At 38.2% G+C, this 27,278-nt stretch overlaps 1 protein-coding gene across 5 annotated transcripts in view; it reads left to right on the plus strand.

Annotated features, from left to right (window-relative positions):
• The first annotated feature begins 3,140 nt into the window (after positions 1-3,140).
• Positions 3,141-27,278, plus strand: part of FMR1 (fragile X messenger ribonucleoprotein 1) — a 34,599-nt gene continuing 10,461 nt past the window's right edge. For all 5 annotated transcript variants that reach the window (XM_086470428.1, XM_086470430.1, XM_086470429.1 and 2 more), the window contains exons 1-10: positions 3,141-3,225; positions 11,598-11,650; positions 12,693-12,786; positions 13,798-13,869; positions 14,143-14,291; positions 15,409-15,502; positions 15,593-15,709; positions 20,463-20,633; positions 20,829-20,907; positions 23,861-23,970. In XM_086470428.1, coding sequence (XP_086326554.1) covers positions 3,175-3,225; positions 11,598-11,650; positions 12,693-12,786; positions 13,798-13,869; positions 14,143-14,291; positions 15,409-15,502; positions 15,593-15,709; positions 20,463-20,633; positions 20,829-20,907; positions 23,861-23,970 — 990 coding nt within the window. In that variant the 5' untranslated portion in view covers positions 3,141-3,174. The remainder of the gene's footprint in view (positions 3,226-11,597; positions 11,651-12,692; positions 12,787-13,797; positions 13,870-14,142; positions 14,292-15,408; positions 15,503-15,592; positions 15,710-20,462; positions 20,634-20,828; positions 20,908-23,860; positions 23,971-27,278) is intronic.

The raw sequence follows: 27,278 nt of genomic DNA on the forward strand, positions 1-27,278 counted from the left end.
GTTTGAAATTGTCCTGGTTTAGCTGGGACAGAACCCCAGGCCAGCTCCTAGGCAGGCCATCAGCAGTTTTGAGTCAGCCAGGGCAGCCAACCTGAGCGAGCTACAGGGGTAGCCCCGACCATAATGTCATGGTCATTATAAAGGGGGGGAGGTTTGCTGAGGGAGGTTCCTCCTGCTCCTCCTCTGGTCTCTCCTGAGGACTGCTCTCTGGTCAATCGTGATGAGTCATTTGGCTAAGTATAGCTCTGCTGGTATTGGTGGCGTTTCACTAAATCTGTTGCACTTCTACCCACGGGTCTGCTCTTCTTTTTCCTGAGTCCCCTCCCTGGCTGGGTGATAGAGCAACTGTTATAGTTTAGCCCCAGGCACAGGCTAAACGTAGACAGAAATACAGACACGTTTGAAAGGATCTAGTTTAAGCCTATACAAGGTCTAGTTACTTAATTTGTGAATACATTTCAGAAGGGAGGGACAGTTCAGTCTGAAGATAGTTCAAAGTAAAATAACAAAAATAGTAAGTAATTTGGAAAATAAGAGGAAAGGTTAAGAGTCAATCAGCAGAAAAACTAGAGAGTGCGCTCTGGAAATATGTAAATTCTCTCATTAAGCAGATGAATTAGAACATCCAGTAGTCAAGAGAAAAATCAAAAATGTTGAATTTAAGCAATGGCAATGAAAATTTAAGTTAAGCATTAGGGAAGATTATACAGTACAGCAGCTCTTAGCTTAGGGAAAGTGGTGAGATCATCACTGGAAGTCAGAGCTAAATTAGACACCTTTATATTCTTTCTGCTTAGAGATAATCTGCCTGTGTGACAGCAACCTATTTTATTAACCAGAAAGCAATTATGACAAACAATGAATGCAAAAAAACCCTTTCAGCTAACTTTGTTTTAGAACTGGGCATCATCTCTCCTGCAGATTGTTGACATTTTGAGCCGAACCACTTATACAGTTTCTAGCTTTTTAGAAAAGTATTTCTAACATGAACAAGTCACAAGAGGTCTATTTTACTTAAATTTCTTTATGGAGAGACTGTAAGATCTAATCTCTGTGTTTTTATTCATACACAATTCTTGTGTTATTGCTCCTCGACTTTAAATTTTTCCTCCTTCCTCTTGGACACTCTGCCACCCCCAAGCAAGCCAGTCCTGTGACTGCCTGTTTAATGAGCACACCAGGTTGTCAAACTGAACCATTAGATTGAATTTGACCCTTCATTGTACTCAAGAATTTGCTGAAAAGGTATCCAAAACTGATGAAAAGAGAATCAAACACCTTCCCTTCAAGGTACATTGCATAGAATCATGCTATCAAATTTACTTCAATACTGTGAATGCATACAATAAACATTACAATAACCAGGTGAACACATAGTATACAGGGATTGCTACAGCCAACTCCCAATCTATCACACATTAAAGAAATAAATAGAAAGGAAAGTTTTGGTAGCTAACATGGAATACCGTACACCCCTTCATAGCTTAAAGGTAAAATGCAGCATACTGAGAAACACCAATTTGCAAGGTTTGAAATATAGTAATGTAAAAAACAAGGGAAAAGATGAAATCATAGGCTTACTGATTTCAACAGTTTTGAAAATTCCTCAGTAGGTGCAGAATTTCACCCCATGACTTGCATAAGGAGAGCATCACACACTTACCCAGAGAAATCACAGACATGGTAATAGGCTGTGATTGTGATTTTCTTTTTTTTTTCTTGGGGGGGGGGGGGGGGGGGGAGGGGGCATAACAGTAGAACAATTTTTTTTCTTCTCAGTCTTTGTAGTTAGTAGGAAAAAAAGACAGAAAAGTCACATTAATGTTCGTGCAGGTCTAACAAAAGGCTGAACAAGCAGGTTTCCTGCCAGTACACTTTCAATTGTAAATGCCCCATCCTGGATACAGCAACTCTTTAAAATATTCACCACCAGGTTCTATAGTGAACTGTATGCACAGTGTTGCACTTTCCTGTCAGAGAAGTTTAGGAGCTGAGATCTCTGCGAGTGCTTAAACGCAGCTAAAATAACAGTGTGTTACACGGTGAACTTGTTAGTCCGCTGAACAAAGGTCAGCACTCTCATGGAGAGGCAGAGGGACCAGCGCATCAGCCTTCCAGGCCGGCAGCTCTGTCCGTCTTGCGTTACACCCTTCCCGAGGCGTGCAGGCCTTGAGCATAACCACAGCAGCGAGCACCCGCTGGAGCACAACTCGTTAAAAACTGCCACAACGACGCACGTTTTATTCTTCGCTTGGGACCACAGCCAGGGAGGCAGAGACCACTGACCCTCCTTCCCCCCCGCCGTGGCAGCCAGGTCTCCCAGGCTCCCCGAAGGCCCCGCCGCCCCAGGCCTCCGCCTGCTCCCCCCCATCCCAGCAGCCCCCACGCCCTCTCGGGCCCATCATTCCCGTCGCCTCCCCCGGGGCCTCGGCAGGATCATCGCTCCCACGAGCCGTCACCCGGCCCCGTTCCTTCACCCAGGGGGGCCCAGCGCTTCCCCTCCGTTCCCCCCCGCGCAGGGCCGGTGCAGAGACACGGACACCCGCCCCCGCCCCCCCTTCCCGTCGCAAGGGCCTGGCGGAGCAGGCCGCGTGCCCCGCCTCCCTCTGGTCAGAACGCGCCGCGCAGCACGCGATCTGATTGGCCAGCGCAGCAGTCACTCAGGCCCGCGCCAGGTTCTCAGTCCCAGCTGCCGGCTTCGGCCTCCCCTTGCCGCTGCGGCTGCGGCTGCGCGCGCGCGACCCGGCCGTTAGGCGGTGGGCGAGCGGCGCGTGCTGGCCGGGGCCAGCTCCCCGCCCCGCCCCCCCCCCCGCCCCGCCGCGGCCCGTCACGTGACGCGGACTTAGCGTTTACATTCGAAACGGGCGCCCCGCGCCCCCACCGCGCGCGCCGCCCGGCGGTGACCGTTTCGCTTTCATTTCCGGGCGGCCGAGGCCGAGGAGCGGCGGCGCGGAGCGTCCCCGCAGCGCCCCCCCTCACCCCCCCCTCACCGCGGCGCGGCCCCACCCCCTCGGGCTCGGCGTGAACCGAGATTCCCCTTCCCCTCCCCCGCCCCGGCACACCCCCCCCCCCCCCCTCCTCCTCCTCCTTTTCCCCCTCCTGCGCCGAGAGAGAGAAAGGGAAGGGAGGAGGTGCCGGGCCTGGGTCTCCCGCACCGAGCCGCCGCGGCACAACATGGAGGAGCTGGTGGTGGAGGTGCGGGGCTCCAACGGGGCCTTCTACAAGGTACCGGGTGCTCGCGGCTGGGTCGGGCTGGGCCTCAGGGGAGGGAGTGGGGCCTGGGACGGGAGGAGGAGGAGGCGGCGGCGGTGGCGGCTCCTCCTCCTCCTCCTCGCTCTGAGGGAAAGCGGAGGCCCTGGGGCAGGAAGGAGAGGAGGAGGAAGAGTGGGGCAGGGGTGGAGGCCTCGTCGGGTCCCTCTCGGTGTCTGGGGAAAGGGAGCCGGGCCTCGGGGGGCGGGGGGCGGGGGAGGAGAGGAGCCGGGGGCCGCCGCCGCCCCAGGGCTGGGGCAACTCGAGGCCTGATGAAGACGGAGAGAGGGAAGACGAGAGAGGGCCCCGGCGTCCGAGGAGGCCTTGGGCCTTCCCCCTATTGTGGGAAGGGGAGGCCCTCGCGCTGCCGGTGTGTGAGAGGAGGCGAGGGGAGCCCTGGGCCGCCTTCTCCTTGGCGCTGGAGCGAGGATCAGGGCTGCGGATGGGGCATTAATTGCTAAATCCTCAGCTTTTGTCGCTACTTAAGGAAAGTCTTTCTCGCTCTCTAGGTTTCCAGGAGAGCTGCACTGATAGTGCACGGCGTTTAAGGCGGGGGAGGGGTCTCGTTAAATATACGTTCGTGATAAAATGCTGTCATGGATTCCTGCTCTTAATGCCATGGCAGGGGACACTGGCCTGCTGATATTAAAGAGAGCGTTGCTTGACCAAATGTATACGTGCTGAATTGCTACATGCGTTTAATTATCAAATGTTCTTACTGGAACTGCTTGATGGCATTCCATGTTTGTTTCCAAGCCCTTGTGCTGGTACTGAATAAAGCCATCACTGAGCCTTGAACGTGTATGCAGAGTACTTCATATTTTTATTAGTACTGTGTGGTATTGCTGTGGCTTGGGTTGGCTTCTATTAATCAGCATATTAATAGGGTATAATTTGTGGGTTTACCCTGTTCACTGAAAAATAAGATTTGGACACAGTGCGTTTGGGCCTACTATGATTGACTTGTTGTCAGCACATGCGAAACAGTCACGGATCGGTTTCTGCAAGTCTACCATCACTTAAATGTTCCTAGTACTTTAAAAATTGGGCCTAGTTATTGTGCGACATCCAATATTTATGTTAGCAATGAAGGAACAGGTAGAATTTCACACTGTGATGTTGGTGTGGTGGGGCAGGTTGATACCCAAATGATACAGTTCCAACATCTCTGAGTGTTTCTAAGAAAAAGACCTCTTCAAAGCTTATTTTCAAAATACATGTGATAATATCTTAATCTGAAAATAGTTTTTTAAAAAAAAATATGTATGAAACAAGTCTGTAAATATGGTAAATAAGCGTCCTGTGGGTTTGCATTGTGGTAGTCAAAGTCCTAGATCCATATATTGCTTCCTGGAACTAAATTATTTAGGACTTTCAAAAATCAGTCGTACATTTTTAAAGATACATTATTTGCTCAGAAGGAAATGGAAGACATAAATATGTTGTGTAAGAGAACTTTTAATGAGGCTTTTATCAAATTATGTGAACGTGTTTACACAATCACACAAAATACATGATGATAAAAATGACATTGTGCATTCTTTAGTGGCCATTGTTATTAAAGAAACTTGGGAGAATTGAAAACTTCTGTAACGTTTTTTGGGTTATATTCAATTCTGACATCATGGGGGTCCCGTACCCCTTTTGTCCGTAACATACCGACATTTCTGGTTGTAGTTTGGGTGAAAATGTCATTTGAGCATATGTTCATGGGAACTTATTCGTTCATCGTGATTTAGTCTGTCCGAGTTACAACACACAGGTTGTCTCAAAGTTGTGTGTTATGTTTGCCTTTTAACTTCCAGAAGTTTAAACATGGGAATTTTTTTGTCTCTTCTTAATCTAACCAAGAGGACATGGATAAATTATCTAAGGGGACAAATGGGGCACACAGATTTATTTGTCCTCACCTGTACTACCTGTCTAGATGGAGCATCACGCTTAAGATAAAGGCAGCACCTTTTGTTTTAAACTAAAAAGTCTTTTTAAGGAAACCCCTCATGCAGTAATGTTCAATCTAAATCAGCAATTTTCCTCTAGCCTGAATTACTTGAATTTTAGGTACAATTTTTTTATTTTATCATAATGTCTTGAGTATTACTCTGTTATCGAATGATTTATATAAATGTTGTCTTGTGAGTTTTATGCCTGTCGTGCAGATGGGGAGTTTGATTATAAAAATGGATTGGTTGACCCAGCGTAACAAGATGTGTATGATGATGTCAAGTGTGGATTTAATTGCGAGATGATTTTATTTTTTTAATTTTAAAAGTTTCTTTAAGCAGCCTCTTGAGAAATGTTTTAAAATGATAACAAATCAAAAGCAAAACAATTCTTTTATTTAATCTCATGGTTTACTGGTAACTTGTGATAATTTCTTTGGCATGGAATTGTTCTGGAGATTTTCATCAGAATATGTAAATATTTTGGAAAAATACGCTTCTCTCTTGATATGAAGATATGGAGGGAAGGAATACGAGGCTGTTAGTCATGAAGGAACTAAGTGGCACAAGTAGGCATCTAATTGCCGCTTCAGGTTTTCATATCCTCCTTGTAAATTCAAGTCCCTTAGCCCTTAGTTTCACTGTTGAGTGTACCCAGCAGCATCTTGATCTTGGCAGTACGAAACTGGTGTCTAGTTGTCACCTAAGCCCTACTGAGAGCAATAAACCAGTCTTTTCTCTGCTTGTATTACCTGTGGGACTTGATCCAGAGTGCATTCTGAGATACATCTAGAGGGATCATATTCCACACAAAACATAGGGAATGGTTTGAGGATGCATTCATACTCAGGTGGAAGATTTTAATAAAAATTTCATGCTAGTCAGGTGCCCTACGTTTCGAAGGGTTCTGGAGTCTGTTGGTGTGATCGCTGTAGTGGAGACTAGTTCTTTCTGAACGGAAATAAAATATCGCTTGGTGGTGAATCCTTTGTACTTTCATTTTTTTTCTCCTTGGCTAAGATGAATTATTCCACAGAAAGTGCAGTGCAGTCAATGAGCATGATTCAGGGATAATTGATAATCTAGTACCTAGAGATGCTTAGTCACGACTTGGATGTTGCTGGGCCCAGAATCCTTGGAAAGAAAAGGTTAGATTCCCTTACTTATTTTAAGAAGGCTGGCCCAACAGACCACCAGAACTGTGAGTCCTAAGGGGAAGGAGCTGCCTTTTTGCAGCTCACAACGAAGTAACTAAGTCTTGAAGACACGTGCTGTTGGGTCATATTGTTTCACGTCTTTCCTTTTATAGGTGTTGTAAATTGGGTTTTGAAGTTCTTATTCTCAGAGGACTAATAGACAGTCCTATGTCTAATCTTTTCAGAACTAGCTTTAGATACTGTTCCCCTCTAAAAGGGGACGTGCTGGATGCTTTTCCAGCATGGGATTGATTTTTCTTTTCCGGTTTGGGAATGATTCTGTATTGTATCATCTGCTAAAGATGGAAAGCGTCCTGTTTGAGGCAGATAGCTTTGGAATGGTGTTTGCTGTTAACACCTATATGTTGTCTGTAATAAATAAAGTTTTGGCACTTGCTCCATAAACCTGTTAAAAATCTTGCACCTTTTATCCCAGTGCTTTCAGCACTCTGCCATGGTTTCCTTGGTTTTATAGATACTTCTCTTTTTTTTGAAGCTACAATTGACAAAACCATTCATCTTTCTTAGTTCTTTATTGCTTCAAGTCTTGCTATGAACAGCTGTTCCTTTGGCCTCCTGTTGCATTCTGTGTGAATTTTTCTTTCTTCCACTGTTCCACACAGACATACCCTCAGCAAATATCTCCAGTCTCTTTGTACGTTCACAAGCATGTCTGCTCGATCCGTCTGAGGACGATGGCCTGTACCCTTTTCCCTCGTTCGTTCACCGTTTCTGTGACTGTTCTTTCCCTAGTCTGTTTCTTTGTATGGCCTGCCTTTCTCAGATTTGATTAGCCATGTGAGCTCCCTTTCGACTTCCTCCTTCCAGCAGGTATGGAACTTACAGAACTGTTCTGCAAACAGTAGATGCATGTTTGTATCAACATCGCTTTTTAAAATAAAAAATGCGTATTTTTCCCTACTTTCATTGCTTACAGTTAATTATCCTCCTTCATTGAGATGGTTGACAGCGCTCACATCTCATGATCTCATGATGTGAGCAGACTTTAAAAAAAGCAACAAAACTTCATGGCAGCTGGAGCCTTTATTTGTTCCTTTGAAGTGTCTGTTGTTCCGTTTAGCACAAAAATAAGAAATATACTGGTGTTTCCAATAATTTTTATTTTGTATACAGTAACTTGTAAAGTTTAGACCACATCTGCAGCATATAACCCTTAGAATATGAATGCTCATGTGTTTGAGAAATGCCATAACATGTTGATGTTGGATTGTAAACTTTCTTAATTATGTTGGAAGCATGGAGAGAAATGTTCATGGTTTATGTGAGTGAAAGTCAAATTTTGTTTAGAAATCCTACCACACTTGATTATTTTTTTCACGTTAGAGAATAAGAATCAACCTTAGCTATTGTGAAATGCTTCTGTTCACAGAAGTAATAGCAAACCTTTTCACTGATTTTTGATTTCTTTTTGTGTACGCTTATTTCACATCTCTGCTATTAGTGATAACACCCCAGCTGCTGTAGCCTTTCACTGCCCTGTTCCCTCATTTTACTTCCATCTACTTTCACTGTTTTAAATGCTGTTCACCTGTGTGTTCACATTCATTCATGACCAGTGTTCTGTCCCTTCTTGGCTGTGCATTTCAAACTCACATGTGTGCACCTTTGTGTTTGACTTTCCACGCCCAACTTACACTGTTCATTTCAAAAAATGACTGATGTATTCTTACTCTACTTTGTGTCGAATCACAAGTTGTTCTCTGCCTTCACTGACATCTGGGGCTGGCTTGACATGTGTCTGTGAATTTGTCTTATGATGTTAAAGGTCTCATTTCTTTTTAGCATTGTATATAATTTTATACATATCACAGAATAAAGAAAACTGAACAGTTCTGACAAGCTTTAATTTTGGTTTTCCGAAGGCATTAATGGTTAAGTATGAATTTTTTTTACAAAAACTTAGAAATGTTTAAAAACATTTCTATTTGTACTTAGAAGCGTACAAATATATAGTGCTGTAGAGTCCAAATACATTTTACTTACTACAAATCTCTTTATACCAGGGGAAAATTGACATAATGCTATGATACAGACTACAAAAAACTGGTGTCATAAGTACCTCTGACGTTTTTCTGTGTCACAAGAAACTGAAGACCAAGGAAAAACACCTTTCTATGGGTACATGGGATGAGACAGCCAAATATTTAGGCTACTAACATATATTTGTTTGGTTAATGGTTTTTTTAGGCGTAAAACTCACATGGAGGTAGGCAGAAGTATTGTACATGTAGCATATTTGAAATTAGGTATTTGGCAAGGCATCATTTGCTTCATAATTATTAATTAAAAATTTATTACAATGAATTTTTGTACTTTTGCAAGGCTGGAAATTAAAAGGCAAACAACAGTGTTATGACATCAACTTTTTCTGACCAGGCTGGAGTGAAAAACAGGTATTCCGTTTGTTTCTGTGGTTGAGTCTTCTGAACTTGGTATAGACTAGAGCAATGTCAGTTTTACAGTTTTCACTAGCAATGTCTGCAGTGATGCTACCTGTGTGAGGTCAACAGCTATCCTTAATGTTCATGGTTCAGGTTCCTTCAGGTTCTGGGTTGTGACCAAAGCAATGTTGAAGACCTGTTTAAAGGAAAGCTTAAACAGAAAAACATATTTTAATACTCTTTCAACTTACTATGTGTCCCGAATTTCACTTTTTCCAGATATCTAAGTACTGTTTAAAGGTCTTAGGCTGGACTTCAACTTACATTTATTTGTGTCGCCATCTGGTTTACCTGTTAATGGTAGGTTTTAGCATTATTGCCACTAGTTGTTTACATTGCTGTAGTCAAGGATTCTACTCGAGGTTACTTGGATGTTACGACCTATCAGATCTGAGTATGAGATGTAGTCTTACTTTTTGCTGCTGTGCTTGTGCATTTTTCTGTGATTTCCTGTAATTTTTAGAATGCTATTTAGAGCATCTTTTGGTGTTTTCATCACCGTAGAGGGATGACTTCATCTCCAAAAATGTCTTTCATAGCAGAAGTGATTTTTTTTTTTTCTATTTTATGAATAAGAGAAAATTAAGTATCAGCCAATTCTTTCTAGGGCATTGTCTTGTGTTACTCTTGCCTGTTTTCCTCAAGGCTATTAAGTGTTCTCAGTGCCATTTCTGTTGGATTTGCTTTATAAAATAATCTCTGCTTTTGAATACTCAAGTGTTACTAAGAATACTGAGTCCTATCCTTTGCCAGTCTGGGGTGTGAAGGAGCCAAACCAAATACTTGGTAGCAATTGCAATATTTTTCAGGTATTAAAGGTGTCCATTTCTGCTGCATCATAAGAATAGGTGCTTCAGAGCTGCACGTGACGAACATAGGCAGAAATGTGGATGGAGCCTTCGAAGGTGATGTGTGTAATGTTGCAAAGTGCGTCAGGACTACCGTAGTATTTGTCAAGTCATATCCAGTTCTGGCACTTCCTTACAGAAGACACAGCAGTATGAAACATTGGGTGAATGTTCAGTATCTGTAATGATCAGCTGGGAGTTCTGTTGCCTCTTAATGTAAATAGCATTTCTGTACTACTATCAACACGATCCTGAGGTGTGGTCTTAAATCTGTTTTGTGTCATGTCGTTAAGAAATACCAACTATGCTTGTAATCCCCTTGGAAGGAATATCTTGGAATTTTGAAATCTGTAATTATGTAAATATTAGTAGAGACTGTCTTAAATCCTTTGGATGCTAGCAGTAATAAACTTTCCGGTAACCATTTTCTTACAGTATTGAGAGGCGAGTGAGGTATAAAACCATTTTTTGCTATTGTCATTGTGGCTTTGCTTTGGCTTCTATTCAAGGCGGCATTAGTTATTTTCAGATTATTAACTAGCATTGCACTTCTTTCTTGTACTGAATGTCTCTGAGTAATGACACTTGCGCCTGTGTGCTGCTTAATTTTAGTATAACCCGTTCTTTTGTTTTGGAGCAGTCATTAGGTATAGCTTTTTGATACTGAGATAGTGCTGCGACTTACAAAATACTTTGGAATACTTTATAAAGAAAAAATATCAAAAGAATTTTTTAAAACCATTAACATTCCATATGAGAGAGAAACTCTTACCTTCTTGTAAGAGATAAGAGCTGTTCTTGTCTTGGAAACTTGAAGTGCAAGGAGAATAAAATGTTCCATGGTTAGTTAATTCTTATTCAGAAGTGGTAGTTACTGCTAAATTATTTTCAGTGTACTAAGATGGATCTCCATTGGTAGAACAAACTTTTATACTCAGTTTTGCTTATCTATCTACCTTGAAAGGGTATACTGTATATGGACAAATACTAGTGGAAATCTCAGGGCTTCACTAATGTTTATCTGTTTCAGGAGTTTGTAGACATATTTTTTAAAAGAAAGAAACAAAAAAAACCCCAATCTTTTCATCCCTGGTTGCCCTGTGACCTCCATCATTTAAGGCCATGAACAGTTTTTTCATTGGTAAATCCCAAAGTTCTTTCAGTATTGATCTTGCTGTTCTGTAGGTGCAGGGGGGACGATCGGGCTTTAATCCAACGTCAGTCAGTTGAGTACATAAGGCAAGGAAAGCCCTCTCAGTGCTGAATCTTAGTTCTGTACTGTCTGCTTTATGGTTGCAAGGGAGACAGCACAACTGCTGTCCATCCCTGCAAAGAAAAGCAAGGAAGGCTGCAGGGCATTTATCTTAAGTTTGTGCATTAGGGAGGTGAAGTGTCTTGAAGTAAGTAAGGGGAAAGCTGTGCTGAAATGGATATGGATAAGTTTGGCTAGTGCGATATTCAAACTTACCTTGAGATAAGAGAGAGGAGACAGGATTTTGTTTTAATTTCTCTTTTATTAAGGAGTACTGTTGTGGTTGAATTTCTACACCTGTCTAAATACACAAAGTGTGGTTATAAAATCAAACATTTTAAACTTTTGTTACAAAACTATTCAGAGTTATTTTGTCATTTGTTAGTAACTTCTAAAAGGTGGGAACGTATAGCTCAACCCTTCTGTCTGTGTATCAGTATGCTGGCAGTCATGAACCCAAGAAGGTTACCGGCTTTCACTATGTGTTTTATATGAATCTATTGCAAAGTTAAAAAGACTGATTTGAAAGCATACTTAAACTTTGAGTTTCATCAATATCTGTGAAAGGAAGGCATTGTGTGGGTTGATTTTTTTTTTCTAAAGTATCCATAAGCATACCATAATTATACCTTTTTTTTTCTACATAGGCATTTGTGAAGGACGTGCATGAAGATTCTATAACAGTTGCATTTGAAAACAAGTGAGTCTATTGCTGATGTTATACCTATAAATGCTATGGAGTATCAACTTGCTTTGATTAACTTAAATATAACTTAGTAATTTAGATACTCCAAGCTGACTGCTTACATGCTTTAGAGTTATGTTTGAGATTTACTACCTCGAGACATTTTTGTATAAATGCTTTTAATTGTTTAAATATTTTTAAGTACAAAACTGTAGTAAGATTGGTTTTGTTGGGAAGATAAGCATGTTACTGAATTTACATGATGACAACCTATGTTTGAATAAGTCAGCAGTGCTACCATGACTGCCTCTTTTTCATCTCAATGTCTTGTTTTAGATTTAGCAGATTACATTTTTACAAAATTTGTTCTATACATAAGTGATAAATAGTAGTTTTCTCAGCTGGAAATGAAATTATTATTCTTTTCCTATCATTTAAGGGCGTAAAAGTTAAAACTTCCATATTTACCATTTAGTTTGGGTTTTATTTCCTTCAGGAAGGCAGTAACACACTGCTGTATCCTTTTTCCTGTGAATCTGTTATGGCATCATCTGTTGTGTTTTGGAAATAGTTTTCTAGTTTCTTCAAAAAAAATATTTTCTCGTCATGCTCATTTTCTTCAGTCTCTGTTAAAGAAACTGAAAATTTGAACTGTATTCAGACTGAATCCTGATGAAGTTTTCATTATACTGTAGTAGAAACAAAGGAAAAGAAGAAACAGGCTTGTTCTGAAGGAAGTCTCCAAACATGATATGAATTTTTTTTTTACCTGTGTTTCTAATGTTGCAGTTAAAACCTATAACTGTAAATAGAATAAAAACTGCTGCTGGAAGATTTCAAAACAGTGCAGGTAGCATCAGGGATTCATTTAAGATGCTCAGTAATCACTTAGGTGTCTGTCTTGTTATATATAGATTGGCTCATGTTACCTTTACATATATTCACAAAAGCTCCACAAAACTTAAAAATGTAACATTAATGGATTTAAATTGTTTCCGATTTCTGTTTATGAAGAAGGGGAAAATGTTTAGACCATTCACTGTGTTTTTATTTGTAGCTGGCAGCCAGAGAGACAAATACCATTCCATGATGTGAGGTTTCCGCCACCTGCAGGCTATAATAAAGATATAAATGAAAGTGATGAAGTAGAGGTATGTGTGCTCTGTTAACTTTTGTTTTGAGAAGTGAGAGAACTCGGGGTGAAAAATGTCAGCCAAGCCAGCGGAAGGTTTGCTTCCATGTTATATGCCGTCACCTTTTTTTAATTCTAAGTGCTACATAAAACGCGATGTCAAGTATGTCATCAAAAAGGTTTTGACAGTGGTAAACCAAATGGCTAGTTTGGAATTCCATGTTCCATGACCTCTATGCTGATGTACAAACATGATCAGTGTTTCTTTGATTACAGATCAGTTCTTTGGCAGAACTGAATTAATCTAGAAATAAATGCTGGACTGTAGTTCTTCTGTTGTAAGTTAGTAATGTCTAGATTACCAAAACCTCAAGCTGAATGAGATAACTTGCATTATATGTGTGTGTACATAAAATACAAAAATACGTGTGTATATGTAAATACTTATGTATATACAGAGACTGGCTTTAATACAGCACACTCCTTAAACTTCCTTATTTTATAGAATTATGGAATTGATATTTGTAAATACTTTTAAAAAAGAGAAGATTTACATTATGCTTGCAGGCTATTTTAAGTTTATTTTTATTTGAAAGATAAGCAAGTGGCCAATATCATATATGTGCTAAAGAAGTGTAGGTAGGTGTCCTCTCTCTCCTACCCACCAGCAGGACCTAATTAGACCTGCACACAATTAGAAATACTGTTGAGTGAGTATTATCAGATGTAAAAGGCTGAATTACCTGTCTTCTGACTGTGTGCAAGACTGAAGCAACTAATGCCGGTAGATTGGGTACAATATTATTTGGCTGTACAATCTTACATACGTAATTTTATATCCTACCTGTATTTGCAATAGATCTTTCAGCTGTTACATGCTTGCCATGTAGTGCTTAAGTTAGAGAATGTGTACCAGTATATTTTGGTGGATTTCATTCCTGTAGCAGAGTTCCTGATCATATGACTTAGTATCAGCTTTTGTCATATCTTTGAAGAATGCTATAGACTTGTAATTCTGTATTTTGTTTAGGTTTATTCCAGGGCAAATGAAAAAGAACCCTGCTGTTGGTGGTTGGCTAAAGTGAGAATGATAAAGGGTGAGGTAGGAATATGCATATATACATATATATTTTTTTATATTTATTTATACTTTTTTATGTTGGTGGTTTTCATATTGACATGCACAGAATTTTTAACTTGTCCCTCTTTGTTTTCAAAGAGTTTCTTGATTAGAACTGTTGCAGTTACCATTAACCTCAACTTGAAAAGTTCAAATTTTACTTGTATAGTTAACAAAAGTGCCTTTCATTTAAGTATGATGCTCACTCTTGTCATAAAATATGTGGCTTGGATGATTTTATTATTTTTGTATCAGTTCTACGTAATAGAATATGCAGCCTGTGACGCTACATACAACGAAATTGTCACAATTGAGCGTTTGAGGTCTGTGAACCCTAATAAACCTGCAACAAAAGATACTTTTCATAAAATCAAACTGGCAGTTCCAGAAGACTTAAGGCAAATGTAAGTACAAGCATTTCTTTGTAACTCATTTCAAAATGTGGGTTAACTTCTTGAGCCTAAGACAAGAAGGAATAAAAATGCTTTTACTGCTCTAAATTAACTTTAGAAACTTTCGTATAAGAATGTAGAAAATACAAATGTGGATGTTCCCATACTTCAGAAATAGAAAAGATGATTTTTGAAATGCAGTTTAGTACTGGAGAAGGTAATACTTTCTTCAAGGTTTTAAGGTTTCTGTGCAGTATAAATTAAGGTGTTTATTCTTACAGCTGTTCAGAGATGTGCACAGATTAATCTGAATCTATTCTTTGCCAGATTTATTGATAATTTTCAAGTGGTCACTCTTTCATTGATAAGAGTATCTGACAGTCTATGTAAGTTGGTATTTAATAACAAAAGAAAACACTGCCTTATATTATAGGGCATAAGATGTTTTGATGATGACTGTGGGAATGGCTGTGCAATAATCAAATGTCCCATAGTATGATATAGAAAGAGCTAGTTTTTCCCCTAGAACATAGACATGTTGTTCTCATGTAAATATAGCTGTAAAACTCAAATTAATACTGACTCCCTTTTTTAGCTTCATATCACTTTCTGCTTTTTTTTGAGATATATGTTATCGCCTCAGTGTGGAATAAGCTATACATTCGGGTTAAAGTAAGAATTTCTGAAGTTAATGTTATAGTACATAAGTTCAGGGAGTAGCGAGTGGACAGAAGAAACCCGGAGAAGCAAAATAGAGCATGAGATGAGCATAAGGTCATTAGAATGCTGCGGTGGTTACAGTGAAGTCACACATCATACTGGTGCATGATGTGTTTGAAATGTTGGACTTGGTGATTGTAACGATTATACCTTTTTAAAATAGTTTTGCTTAACTGGTTTGTCCTTTCATAGATGTACATACAGAAAATCTCTGAAATATTTCTAATCTTACTCATTTGAAAACAAATGAAATAAAAATGGGTAAAATAAATTATGATGACAGAATAAAAAAATAAAAGGGAGAACTTGGACTTGGTTAGATTCTTTGTGTTAAGAAATTAATCTTTTTGGCTATGAATCATAAATGCAGCAGTTAGTACTTTTAACTTTGTCGTGTTTTTATTCCTAGGTGTGCCAAAGAATCTGCACATAAGGACTTCAAGAAGGCAGTTGGAGCTTTTTCTGTAACGTATGATTCTGAAAACCACCAGCTTATTATTTTGGTAAGTACAAACATCTAACCATACCATTGGCAGTGGTTTGTTTCAAAAGTTCATGTGTAAACCACTCTGTTTTCTTTATTAATTATTTAGTCAATCAATGATGTAACCACAAAGCGGGCAAATATGCTGATTGATATGCACTTTCGAAGTCTTCGTACCAAGTTATCCCTGATACTGAGAAATGAAGAAGCTAGCAAACAGCTGGAGGTACGTTGTTTGTTTTCTCTGAAATAATTTGAGGTTAAAAAAAAAAAACAGCACAAGAACAAACAAAAAAAAAACCCCACAACCCAACACTCGTGCATTTCTTAGCTGGTACGATTTGCATTGGGGTGGAAGTAACTTTTATGTACTGATACTGTTCTTCGTGTTAAAAAGAGGGAGATGGAGATGTAAACCAACAAAGAAGTTTATGTTTAAAGGGTCTGTTCTTGCAAAGACTCATTTTTATCCAATCCCACTTTATTCAGCAGGACTTTGTGTGGGATTAAATACAAATATATGTGTATATATACACATACATAGTTCTTTCATAGTTTGAAGCATAAAGTAATTAGCCAAATAGTCATTCAATATTACTGAATATGTGGCACTATTTTTAAAAATAGATGGGAGTGAATATGGCCTGATACTGAGATGGACTAGAACTGGGTCTTGCAAAACAACACAATGAAAATGAGGGATGGAAGCGACGAGACTGATGTTGGTGGGATGTACAAAGGGATGAGTTTGTCTATAGATAAAATGTTAGGAAATCATCTTACAGCAGATACAGCTTCTGATATTCCTGTGACTGGAGAGTGGGTGTTGACTGGCAAGAAGCTTGACTCATACTTGTCCATGGGAAGAAAAAAAAAAGATAGAAGGCTAGGAAATAAGGGGATGTTTCTACAGGAGAATTAACATTTCATGTTTTTTTCTCCTATCTACAAATCATAAAAAATAGCAACGTTTCTGAAAACTTCTTTTTAGATTCACTGTCAAGAACGAGAAGTACCACTCGAACTATTGTAGTTCAGTTTTACATGGGTGTGTACCAGCTCTGTTACTCTAGAGCCACATTTCATTCCCCTCACCCCAAGGGTTACATTTATTTGGTTTTAGTGCGAAGTAGGATGTGATGTAGTAGTTCAGGCCTCTTGTGTCCAGTAGGTGTACTCACTGTTACAAGAAGTTCTGTTTTCTGTTGTTCTCTTCTTATGTTTCAGATTTCTGTGTTTCAGAGCTGTAATCCAAGTTTGGGTCTTGATTTTTCTTGAGACTGAGAAAGGACCAGTTTCTTCTCACTGGTGTTCCTTCTTGAGCACCCCACTGTAGCTCTTCAGTAATCCATTCTTCTCTGTCTTCCTCCAGAACTGACAATTGTGTGGGCAGTTTACCTCTTGAAGTGCAAAGTATTATTTTGGAGGTGGGAAGAACAACAGCCTCTTTAGAGCTAATTCTCTTTACATGCCCCCACAAATGCATGCACCAGCAGCTGTTGTCATTGATTCCTTTCCCAAACTGATCTTGGATTCTTGCTGTCATTGTAAGGCTGAACCTTTTTGCTGCTATGAAGGACTTGAGAACTTGATTTGGTTCTCACTAGAAAATTGTTACTGGACTTTAGTTTCTACCTGAGCAGTACTGAAGTGAAGGTTGTGAGATAAATGTTTAAGGTCATAATTTGTGTGACAAAAGTTGGCTAGTATTTTTCATGTTAATATTTGGGTTTCCTGTACTTACAATAAATAAAAAATCTATTTCAACCAAACCTGAAAAGCATCAGATAGTTTAAAAAAAAAAAAATCGTACTTGTGATTTCTGTTGAGACACTGACATACGAACAGACTGCACATGTCCATCTGCAGAAGAAATATTTAGTGACTGCCTTGGGCTTTACTGTATTATTATTAATAGTTCATTATTTTCATCAGAAACTCTTTTGTGTGTCCTGTACTCTCTGAACTTAAATCTCTGCCACTTTTTCTCTTCTAGCCAGCAGTTTTACCTTTCCTGCTTGCTGAGCCATAATCACTACACCAGCTTCTTTTTACTTGAGTTTTTTTCTTTCCATTTGTTGTATCTTATACCTTCTTTCTTTTCTGCGTATTAGCTTCTTGACTTACATGGCTCTACTTCTCAAACATGGCTTTTAGGGCATCAAGTAAATTAATTATTTTTTGTTTGCGTTGTTTCCCAATAGGTGTGGCATAGTTGTTCTTTTGATGTACTAAAAAGCCTGAATTTACAAGTGTACTTTTGCATTCTGATTTGTATTTTATTCTGTCTAAACACAATTCAGTCATGGCCTCTAAGTAGATATTAATACATTATTTGCATAGTTGTTTCTTACTAATTTATTGGAGGGAAGTAGAATACAGAATTTCTTATGTTTAAACAAAATACATCTTGTAATAACTAATTTATGGAAAACTAAAATATTGTAGTACAAGTAATCTAACTACAGATTGTCTGTTGTAGCCAAGGTCCCCAGTGATAATGTAGCTTCATCTTTTCTACATATCGTAGATAGTTGTGTTAACAGCTGACCGCTGACTTGATCATCCTGTTCTCTGCTCTCATGTGGTGGTCTATAACAGATGTCAATTAGTAAATTGGCATTTGGATTATCTGTTAGAAGGTAGATCTGTGAGTGTTTAAAAATAATGTTTGCTTTTCAAGTTATCTGTAATCTAGTTAAAGTGCTTGATAGAGCTCTCTGAGTATATGAAGTATTTCATGGCAGTTGGATACGTATGCCGCTATCTACTGTAGCCAATTCTCTGTGACAGTGATTTGGCATAGGATATTTATCGACAGTGTTGAGCAGGAGCAGGTCAGATAACAGTAGCAGTTTAGCTGGGACAGAATAGGGCTTACGGTGGGCACTTTCTTGATGTTTTCTCAGCCTCTGTAGTGTCTCATGTTGCTGAGGTTAAACCGCTAATTTAAAGTGTGCTTGTATATACTTCAAAGTAGTTACAGCTTTGACTGTGACGCAGGAACATGTAGGGTTATGTATCTTGACTCTGGAAAGACAATATGCAGCTTTATATTTTCTTCCTTGCAAAAACACTTTCCATTTTACTTAATAGATTATCACAGTTGGAAATTCTCTATCTTCTGTCAATGCATTAAACTACTGTTGTTACTTTGCTGTGTTCTGTTATGCTCAGGCGCTTGTGGAAAGCGTCCACACTTTTATGTAGGAGTCTTACTCACTATGGTGAGTAATGATGTTTTACACATTTCATGTTTGCTCTTCTCTGTAGATTTAAGTACTACAACTCCCTTTAAATATATGACAAGTCCTTTGCCATAAACAATATATATTTTGTTCTGTGTGTTTATATCTTGCTGATTTCGCTCCGTATGTTTTTTTAGTTCTCAGGGTGACCAAACTTAGCGATCTTCTTGCTTCATACAGCACAGGTGCTGTATGAGAAAACTATCTGGTTTTTGAAAGTATGAAGATGCAGTGGAGAAACTCTGTCAGTCATTGTTTTAGTCTTTTTAAACATGTGGTTTTATTCTTGAAAAAAAGTTTCCACATATCTTTAAGTTTCCCCACTTGCTTAACAGTTTCTGAACTCCATGCAATTCAACACTTCCCAAGTGTTTTCCATTGCACTTGTGAGGTCTGTTCATGTTAATACTCTGAGCCACCTGGGCTTGACAGAGGCTGTTCATATCAATGCAGGATTGTATGGGTGGTGATGAAATCTAGGTTTCCAGCATATTTGAGGATTTTCAGCACCATGCAACTCCACAGGTGCTGCAAGATAGTTCTCAAAAGCTTCACTCTATTCCCAGATCTCTTCTGCATTCTTGCTGTGTGGTGGAAGCTTTATCCAATTGAGAAAATATTGGAACTGTATTTTATGTATGGATATATATATGCATACTTGCTTATCAAGTCAGAGCTCGCTAACGTGGTTCTCTTGGAAGCTCAGGACTGCTTTAGGAAATTGCTGTGGTCATTGGAGTTACAGCGTATTTGTTTTTTTTACCCTATTTTGTGTTGGGTTTTTTTTTTGCAAGTTTTATCCAGGTTTGTAGTGATACTTTTTCAGTTATTTTGAGTCATTTTCCAGATCCAAATGTTTGTTCATTTGTCTTTTCATTTCTTGGTATGTTATTTCATATGGGAGATCCTCATTAATGTTCTGTAAGCCATTTTGTATTGTTTGGTTACACCATAGCAGTTGCATGCAAAGGTGATGAGAGTTGCAAAACAGTAACCAGGTGTTTAGTTCAAGAGTAACTGAGCCTCAAACCTGTGATTTGAAAGTCATTTTAATAGTATAGTCTTTAGTCATTGTTACTACCCTGCTGAGGCAAGGAATTTTGTTTTGATAGCATGTGACAATCTCAAGTTCTCAGATTGACCCTTCTGTCTTGGTAGAAATGTGATGCCTGGATGAAATTCTTAAGACTTGTTCTCTGAGTGCAAGCAATGTATGGCAGTTATACCTTAGTTTTCTCTTGTCTCGCATAGGCACGGATTCTTCATTTTATTTTAAGTGCAGTAGACATCATAGTTACTGTTTTCTATGTAATTTTTGTGTCCCGTGATTGAGGTTTTGCTGTTTTTCTCCTACCTGTTGAAATGAGTGCAATTTTTTCTCAGATCATAGGGTTTGCTTTAATAATCAGCACAGCTCCTGTATTACTAACTTACACAAATGCTGTCTTACCTAGTAACACTTGATAGCTGTAGAGATTCTATGGTAATTCAAAATATAGAGGCCTCAATACAGCTAGAGGCTAGCTGTATGTTAATATTTAAAAGGCATTATTAAGACTTCTGAAGAAGACTGCTCAGTAGTTTTGAAGTGAAAATAAGGGCATTAAAAGGATAGATTTAAATAAAAAGTACGCCAAGTACCTGACTAAAGAATTGGCTCTAAGTTTCTATTGATTTCTCTCTGATGTACTAAAAAAAAATCAAAGAATTTAACATTGTATTTTTTTTCAGAGCTCTAGACAACTTGCATCACGATTTCATGAACAGTTTGTCGTACGTGAAGACCTAATGGGTTTGGCCATTGGCACGCATGGTGCTAATATTCAGCAAGCCAGAAAAGTCCCTGGAGTGACTGCTATTGATCTTGATGAAGATACTTGCACATTCCATATTTATGGAGAGGTAAGTTCCCTTCTTTTTAACTTTAAAAAAAAAAAAACCCTAAAACAAAAAACCCCAAAACAAACCACTTCACCCCCACCCCCCCCAAAAAAAAAAAAAACACAACAAAAAAAACCCCAAACAAACAAAAAAACCCCACACCACTATAAATAGTGAAAACGGATCTCATTTCTCTCATACATCTATCTGTTTTAGGATCAAGATGCAGTGAAAAAGGCAAGAAGTTACCTTGAATTTGCTGAAGACGTCATACAAGTCCCAAGAAATTTAGTAGGTATGTCAATTCTGGAGGCTATCTACTGTGTGATAGTAAGCAAAAATGCCTTCTGAGAACTGTTCTTTAATTTTAGAAGGATGGCAGGGTAAAAATTTGAAGTTCTCTTTGTGAGAGGGTTCTAGGTGGTACAAAGTTTTGGGGTTTGGGGTTTTTCTGTTTTGTTTTCCAGCCCCATGCAGAATTTTTACAGACACATTTACCTTCAGTACCTTATTAAAAAAAAAAAAAATACCTCCTGGTTTGCAGTTCAGGGATGTCTTAAACCAGAAGCAATATGCTGATATTTAAATGCAGAGTAGGGTAGCTTCTGGATTGAGCCAAAGAATTAAATGAATTCCTCCAAAGATGTCCAGAGATTAGTCCAGCTATACAACAGATGAATCTGCAGTCTCGTATTTTCCTAGTATATTTGGCATCATTTATTTGATTTGTATTTTCCTTTTTTTTTCCTGTCATTTTACATATATAATAGAGTTTGTTTAGAAGCAGCACTGTGGGATGAACTGAATGCCTAGTTAAGGTACTCAATGATCAAGAAGATCATTGCCCAAAGGCAATCTAATAGATTTCCATTATCAAACATCCTAAAAAGTCTTCAAGAATGCCTGCAGTTCTTGTGTGCGTGGAATCTTTTAATGACCTTTTGGTGCTACAAAGCAACATAAAAATACATGGCTTAATTTGGCAGATAAGAACAGAGGAAAATACTATATGCTATAGCATATCTCTGAAAGGAAATACTTTAAGAGGTTGTCAGGCAGTGTATGAAAGCTGGTGTTGAAGCACTGTGAAACTCTGCAATGGGACAAGTATTTACAAATGGGGCAACTCAGCTCCTGAACTGATTTTAAAACAGTAGATTTCCCTTCCTCACTCCCTCCTGATTCTGCTGGTGATAAGTAAAAATGATATGCTGCCATCATTATTTTAACTTGAGGTTTTAATTTCTTTTTCTGTATTCTGTTTAGAACTTTGCAATTATTTCTGGTTTGGCAGTTTGTCATTTTTACTCTGCTTCTTGGCCTGGATATTTGAGAATATAAAATTGGCCGAACCATATGTTGTATCCAAAACAACCCCGGTCTGATAATTTGCTTTTTTACATTTCTAATAATTTGCCAGGAAACTAAATAATTTGCTTTAAAAAGGTAGAAGGCTTTTTCCCTTTTCCTCCATTATTGATATGCTCAGGTTTTTAATCTAAAGAAAATGCAAACATCTGGCTTTTTCTGCTTAATTATCCTTTTTAAAATGTTCGAACAGTACAAAACTAAAACAGTCGCCACAAAAAAACCACACCCAAGATGTTGCTTTTTAAAAACTGTGTGGAAATTTATAATGTGAAACATAAGTTTAAAATATATGCATACAGTCCTTAATGATTTTGAAAAATTTCTATGTATGTTGCTGAATTCCAACTAAACCCAAATATTTAAAAAGATAATTTCTGTCATTGGGACAACCAATGTAGGATTTGTTTTTTTCATTTTTGTTTTGTCCCATTTACTTGACTTTTTTTACATCACTACCAGGGTTTTTTTACATTTATTAGTAAGCTGCTGTTACGTTTGCCATTCATGTGTAATGGAATAAAGTACTCGGAAGCAGCTTTTAACTCTCGGAGCAGCCTTTGTCATCAAGGAAGAACTTACCGGCCATCTTTTGTCATGTTTTCTATGAATATGTAGTATTTAAACATTCATGGTAGAAAAACTGAGACACAAAAATGAAAATATTTTTAGCTTTGAACAATAGGAACAACGTCCCATGTGATTAAAAGTGTGTTTTAATTTGCTCTTTGTGCATTAATTGTGTCAGCAAAACAATAGCTGTCATGCACTCAGTATTTTTTGCCTTTATTTCAGTGAGGTGCCTGTGAACAAGGTTACATTGCAAGTTTTCCAGCAGTTTCAATTAAAAAAAAAATATAAATGTTACATGCAAAAGTCTTTTACATCACTCTCAAGCTTTTTTTTTAATGCTATGATTGAAGGATACAGCCTTTCCTCATTACCTACCAAGCAGCTCGGTTTTCCTGCCAGTTTTCAGACAATAAGTTATTTTGCTGAGGTTGGAGAGAAGTGAAGTTTTCATTTTCATTGTCTCAGATTACAATGTCTGGTTCCCAAGATAAACGTATGCATTGCTGGCATTAGAGTATAATTTATTTCCATTTTTATCTTTGACTTTTTAATGCATTATGAACTGTTTTCAAATATCTCTAAAAAAAGCTCGGTTTGAGAGAAGAGAATTTTACATCTGGCTCAAATGGTATCTTCAGTGGTATCAGAACACTTCATCAACTAAAACTTTTGTGAACGAACTAAGAGTTTTACTTTGTTCTCTACCTAAAAGGTGGTTGCAGGAAATATTAGGGCATTGTAAAAGGGTGACTTGGTTTTGTTGGTGTTCTTTGGGGTTTTAAAAAAAAAGCAAACAAACAAAAACAAACAAAAAAACCAACAAAAACCCAAAACCCAAAAAAACCCATGCAACCAGCAATGTTTATTTGTAAATCACTGAAGTTATTTTAAACCTACCAAAGCAAAGCCCAGTAAGCATGCGAGGTACTGGATATTTCTTGAATAAAGGTGTGTAATTTCAAATTTTACACAAAGATAAGTCATTTGTGATTGAATTTTCTTTGTTCTCTGGTAGGAGCTTTGAAAAAGGAGGAAATTATACTCAGTAACAGAATTTCATAATAAAGTGCCTCTCTTCCTGTATGCTGCAGTGGTTGCTTTGGAACATTACCAAAGTTAACACCCCCAAGCTTGCTTAGCTTTTTAGTTCATGGCTTACTAACTAAGTCTTTGTTGTAGAGTATTAAGTAATTTTTGACAAGTTCTTGCACTGCTACTAAATATTCTTGTTTAATTGGAGTCTAGTAATACTCTCAGGTTTGGGGGAAAACCCTAAAGGTGGAATGTTTTGTATGTTCTTTCTGTAGGAAAAGTAATAGGAAAAAATGGAAAACTGATTCAGGAGATAGTGGACAAATCTGGTGTTGTAAGAGTGAGAATTGAGGCTGAAAATGATAAAAATATTCCACAAGAAGAGGTATGTTTTCAGTTATTGTGATTTCTGTATGTGTTAATTGGTGGTTATATTCTACCCAATGATAAAATAAATTCTTCCTTGTATCTCATAGTGGTAAGATAAAGTTTTGATTAATGTGTGTTTTTCTGATGGACTCTAAATTTCCCTATTAATGTTATGGGGCATGTTTTTTGGCTTGTTATCTGTATCTGAAAAAAGCTATGTGAAATCTTTCTGGTAATGCACCTTAAAGATTTCATTTTATTTCTCTTCAAAGCAGTTACACTGTTTTCCAGCACTTGCTAAGCTCTGTAGATCAGTGTATGTGAAACTGACTGTTTTCATTCCTTAGTTTGCTTTGAGTGTGATCTCATGGCTTAATTTTTTATTAGTAATTTCTTATATTGTAATGAAAAGCTTGTGCTTTATGTATAAATCTGTCTCTTTTAAATGTTACCTGTATTCACAATAGCCTGTAAATGGTAACTGAAGGAAAAGCATGAACAATGTGAAGCTCCAGGTTGGCACAGGAAGGCTCTCAGCCTTGTAAAGGGCCTTAATGAAGTCTTGAACTCTGTAATTTGAGATGCTTTTACGTGAGGCTGTGTTGGGGGGAAAGGTGGCAGATTTGCAGGGAAAGTTCCAGGCATGAAGGTTTTACCATCTCAACACAAAAAGATTTCCTGTAATTTCAAATGTGAAACATGCTTAAAGAAAATGGAGCAATCTTTAATTTGCCTAGATGTCTAAAGATGTACCAGGTAAGGAACGCTTGATACTTTGACTAAGATATGAAATATGTTTCTGGAACTCTTATATTCTTGCTTGAGTAGTTATTCCATCTTTTGTACTAAACACTGTAAAACTGTTACTGAAGACCTGCGGTCAAATTGTCGTCTGTCTGTAAATGGTGACTAAGCAATGAAGTAAGTTTGGGGTTTTTGACTACTTTACTAGTTTTAAATCTATCTGAAAAGGTAAAGTAGTCAACGTTTAGATTTAAAGGATTCACTGCTATGTCATACTTCATTTCTAATGATAGATTCTTGCAGCATAAAATTCTTAAACTGGCTTAATAAGCAAAAGGATGCTGCTGTTGCCACAGGCTAAAACTTTCAACATTTTTAATGTGTCAGCCTGCAGAATAATAGAAGGGTAAAAGAACAAGTAGTCATGGCTGCAATTAGTATGTCAGGTTTTCTTTTTTCTTCTGTCTTGAAAAAGCTTATTTGTTGACATTCTTCAATCCAAAATGCAGCTTTTAAAGATTAACTTGAAAGCTTTTTTTACCTGCCAAAATCTGCATTCATACTTCTGTTTTACCTGTTAATGATATTGCTAACACTGGCATTGCTTACACTGCTTCACGTGTTAGTTGTCATACCAGGAGCAACACAGAACCTGAGATCAAATCTTGGCTGGTGAGAATTAGTTCTTGTAAGTTTATTTGTATTTCATACTTGAAATAAATGTGCATTAATCTTCCCCTGTCTGAACTTGGATATTACGGTGCTTCTTTTTGTAAAGAACAGTATTCAAATTTACATTTTAATACAAAGCATTGAGGTTTCTTTCTTATGACTGAGATGTTAGAATACTGCCCATAAGTTTCAGGTGCTGTTCCATGACTCCCATAATTTTATAAAGGGATCTTTAGGCTTTTCATATTTTTAAAATGAGGTAGGTACTGTTTGTTATAGTAGCCTATATTATACTTATCTCCAGATTTCTCATGCATGTGAGGTCTGCTCAGTATTCATCATTGAGACTAAGTTGAAGATTGGTACTTTAGCTTTGAAGACAGAAATAATGAGCACTATGATGCTTTTGTATGGCTAAAATTGCTTGACGTTGTTATCAGCTTATATTCTTGATAGCTGGCATTGCTATACCTAGAATCCACAGCTAAAAGCAACAGCAAGCCATTTCCTTACATGCTTTTCCAAGTCGGTTTTCTTGTTATCTTAATAATGGAAACTGTGCTAATTAGTGCTAGTTTAATAGAAATTTTCATTGCTGTTTATCAGATCATATTAAATATTTATGAAACTTAAAATACTCCAGATGATAAAACATTTCAGTCAACGATGCATGTGGCTAAAGGATTTCTAATGCTTATGAAAGTTAGTGTTAGAGTTGAGGTTTCTTAGGATTAGAGGATAGTGTAATTTTTTTCCGTGTTATTTAATGCAAATAAAATTAGTTTGTATATTAAAGCGGGGGGGGGGGACGGGGGGGGACGACACCAAACCAAAACCAGAAAGCAGAGACAAATTATAAACTTGCCTCTCTTAGGGAACCTCAGCATACTGTGCGTATATTTTTAAGACATTTGTGTCTCAAATCACTTCTGAAAAAACACCCTCCTTTGGAATAAAGTCCTGTAAAGGGTGTGAGTGCATAGAAAATTACATGTGTCTTTAGAGGTCATGATGAGGTATCAAACCAGAATTTGAATTCATTCTGTTGGCGTAGCCAAGCTCTGGGTCTACAGTGGCGTAGGTTTCAGCAGCTGAGTGAGACTTTCAAGTTGACTTCTGCAGTCCACAGTGGAGCTTATACTGCCATGGTGAGGCTGCAGCTGGTACAAGAGTCAAGTAGTTTAGGGCTGGCTCACTGGGTCTGTGTGGGCTGCAGTCACATGTATGACATGCTGCATAGACCTATTTTGATGTCAGGAGTTTTGGTGTGGAAATTGTCCTTGTGTCTGCTAAGGTTTAGTTGTTTTCGGCACTCTGGGCGGGGGGGGGCGTTTTAGGTAGGTTTTTTAACCTGCTTTTGCCTCCTAAGTTAAAGTTTGTCTTTAGATATTTTTATTTCCATGTGTCGTAATTTTAGGTATTAGAATTTCCAGCTTTACATTTTTCTGGTGTTTGTTGAGTTGCTTAAACAAGGTGCTTGAATGGTAAAAGAAATGTAAGTGAGCAATCGTTACCTGAAGTACTAGCTCTATTTCTTGAGTATTTTTTTGCCTCTTACAAATTGAGAGATCTTCAAGAAGGATCAAGTTTGTTCTATAAGGTGTTAATTTGATTTACTTTTTTAAATGATCAAAGGTTTCTTTTCTGATATATATATCAAAAGAACCTGATGTGAGAGAATAGGCACGTGATCTGCAAAGGTGGTGTTAATTTTAAAGGGAGGAAGCCTGAAGTGTTTTGAATTGACTTTTTTGTACTTTTTCAGGAAAATAAATGTTGGCATTGTGGCATATGATCTAAACTTTCTTTTTATTAAAAGCTCTTTGCGTCTCTTTTTTTATTTATGCTTATTTTGTAAAAATAGCTTTCAGGTTTTACAGTAATATGTTTAGTTCTCTCCAGTATTTA

This window comes from Leptosomus discolor, chromosome 9 (genome assembly GCF_034619465.1).
Source record: "Leptosomus discolor isolate bLepDis1 chromosome 9, bLepDis1.hap2, whole genome shotgun sequence".
Classification (NCBI taxonomy): domain Eukaryota; kingdom Metazoa; phylum Chordata; class Aves; order Leptosomiformes; family Leptosomidae; genus Leptosomus; species Leptosomus discolor.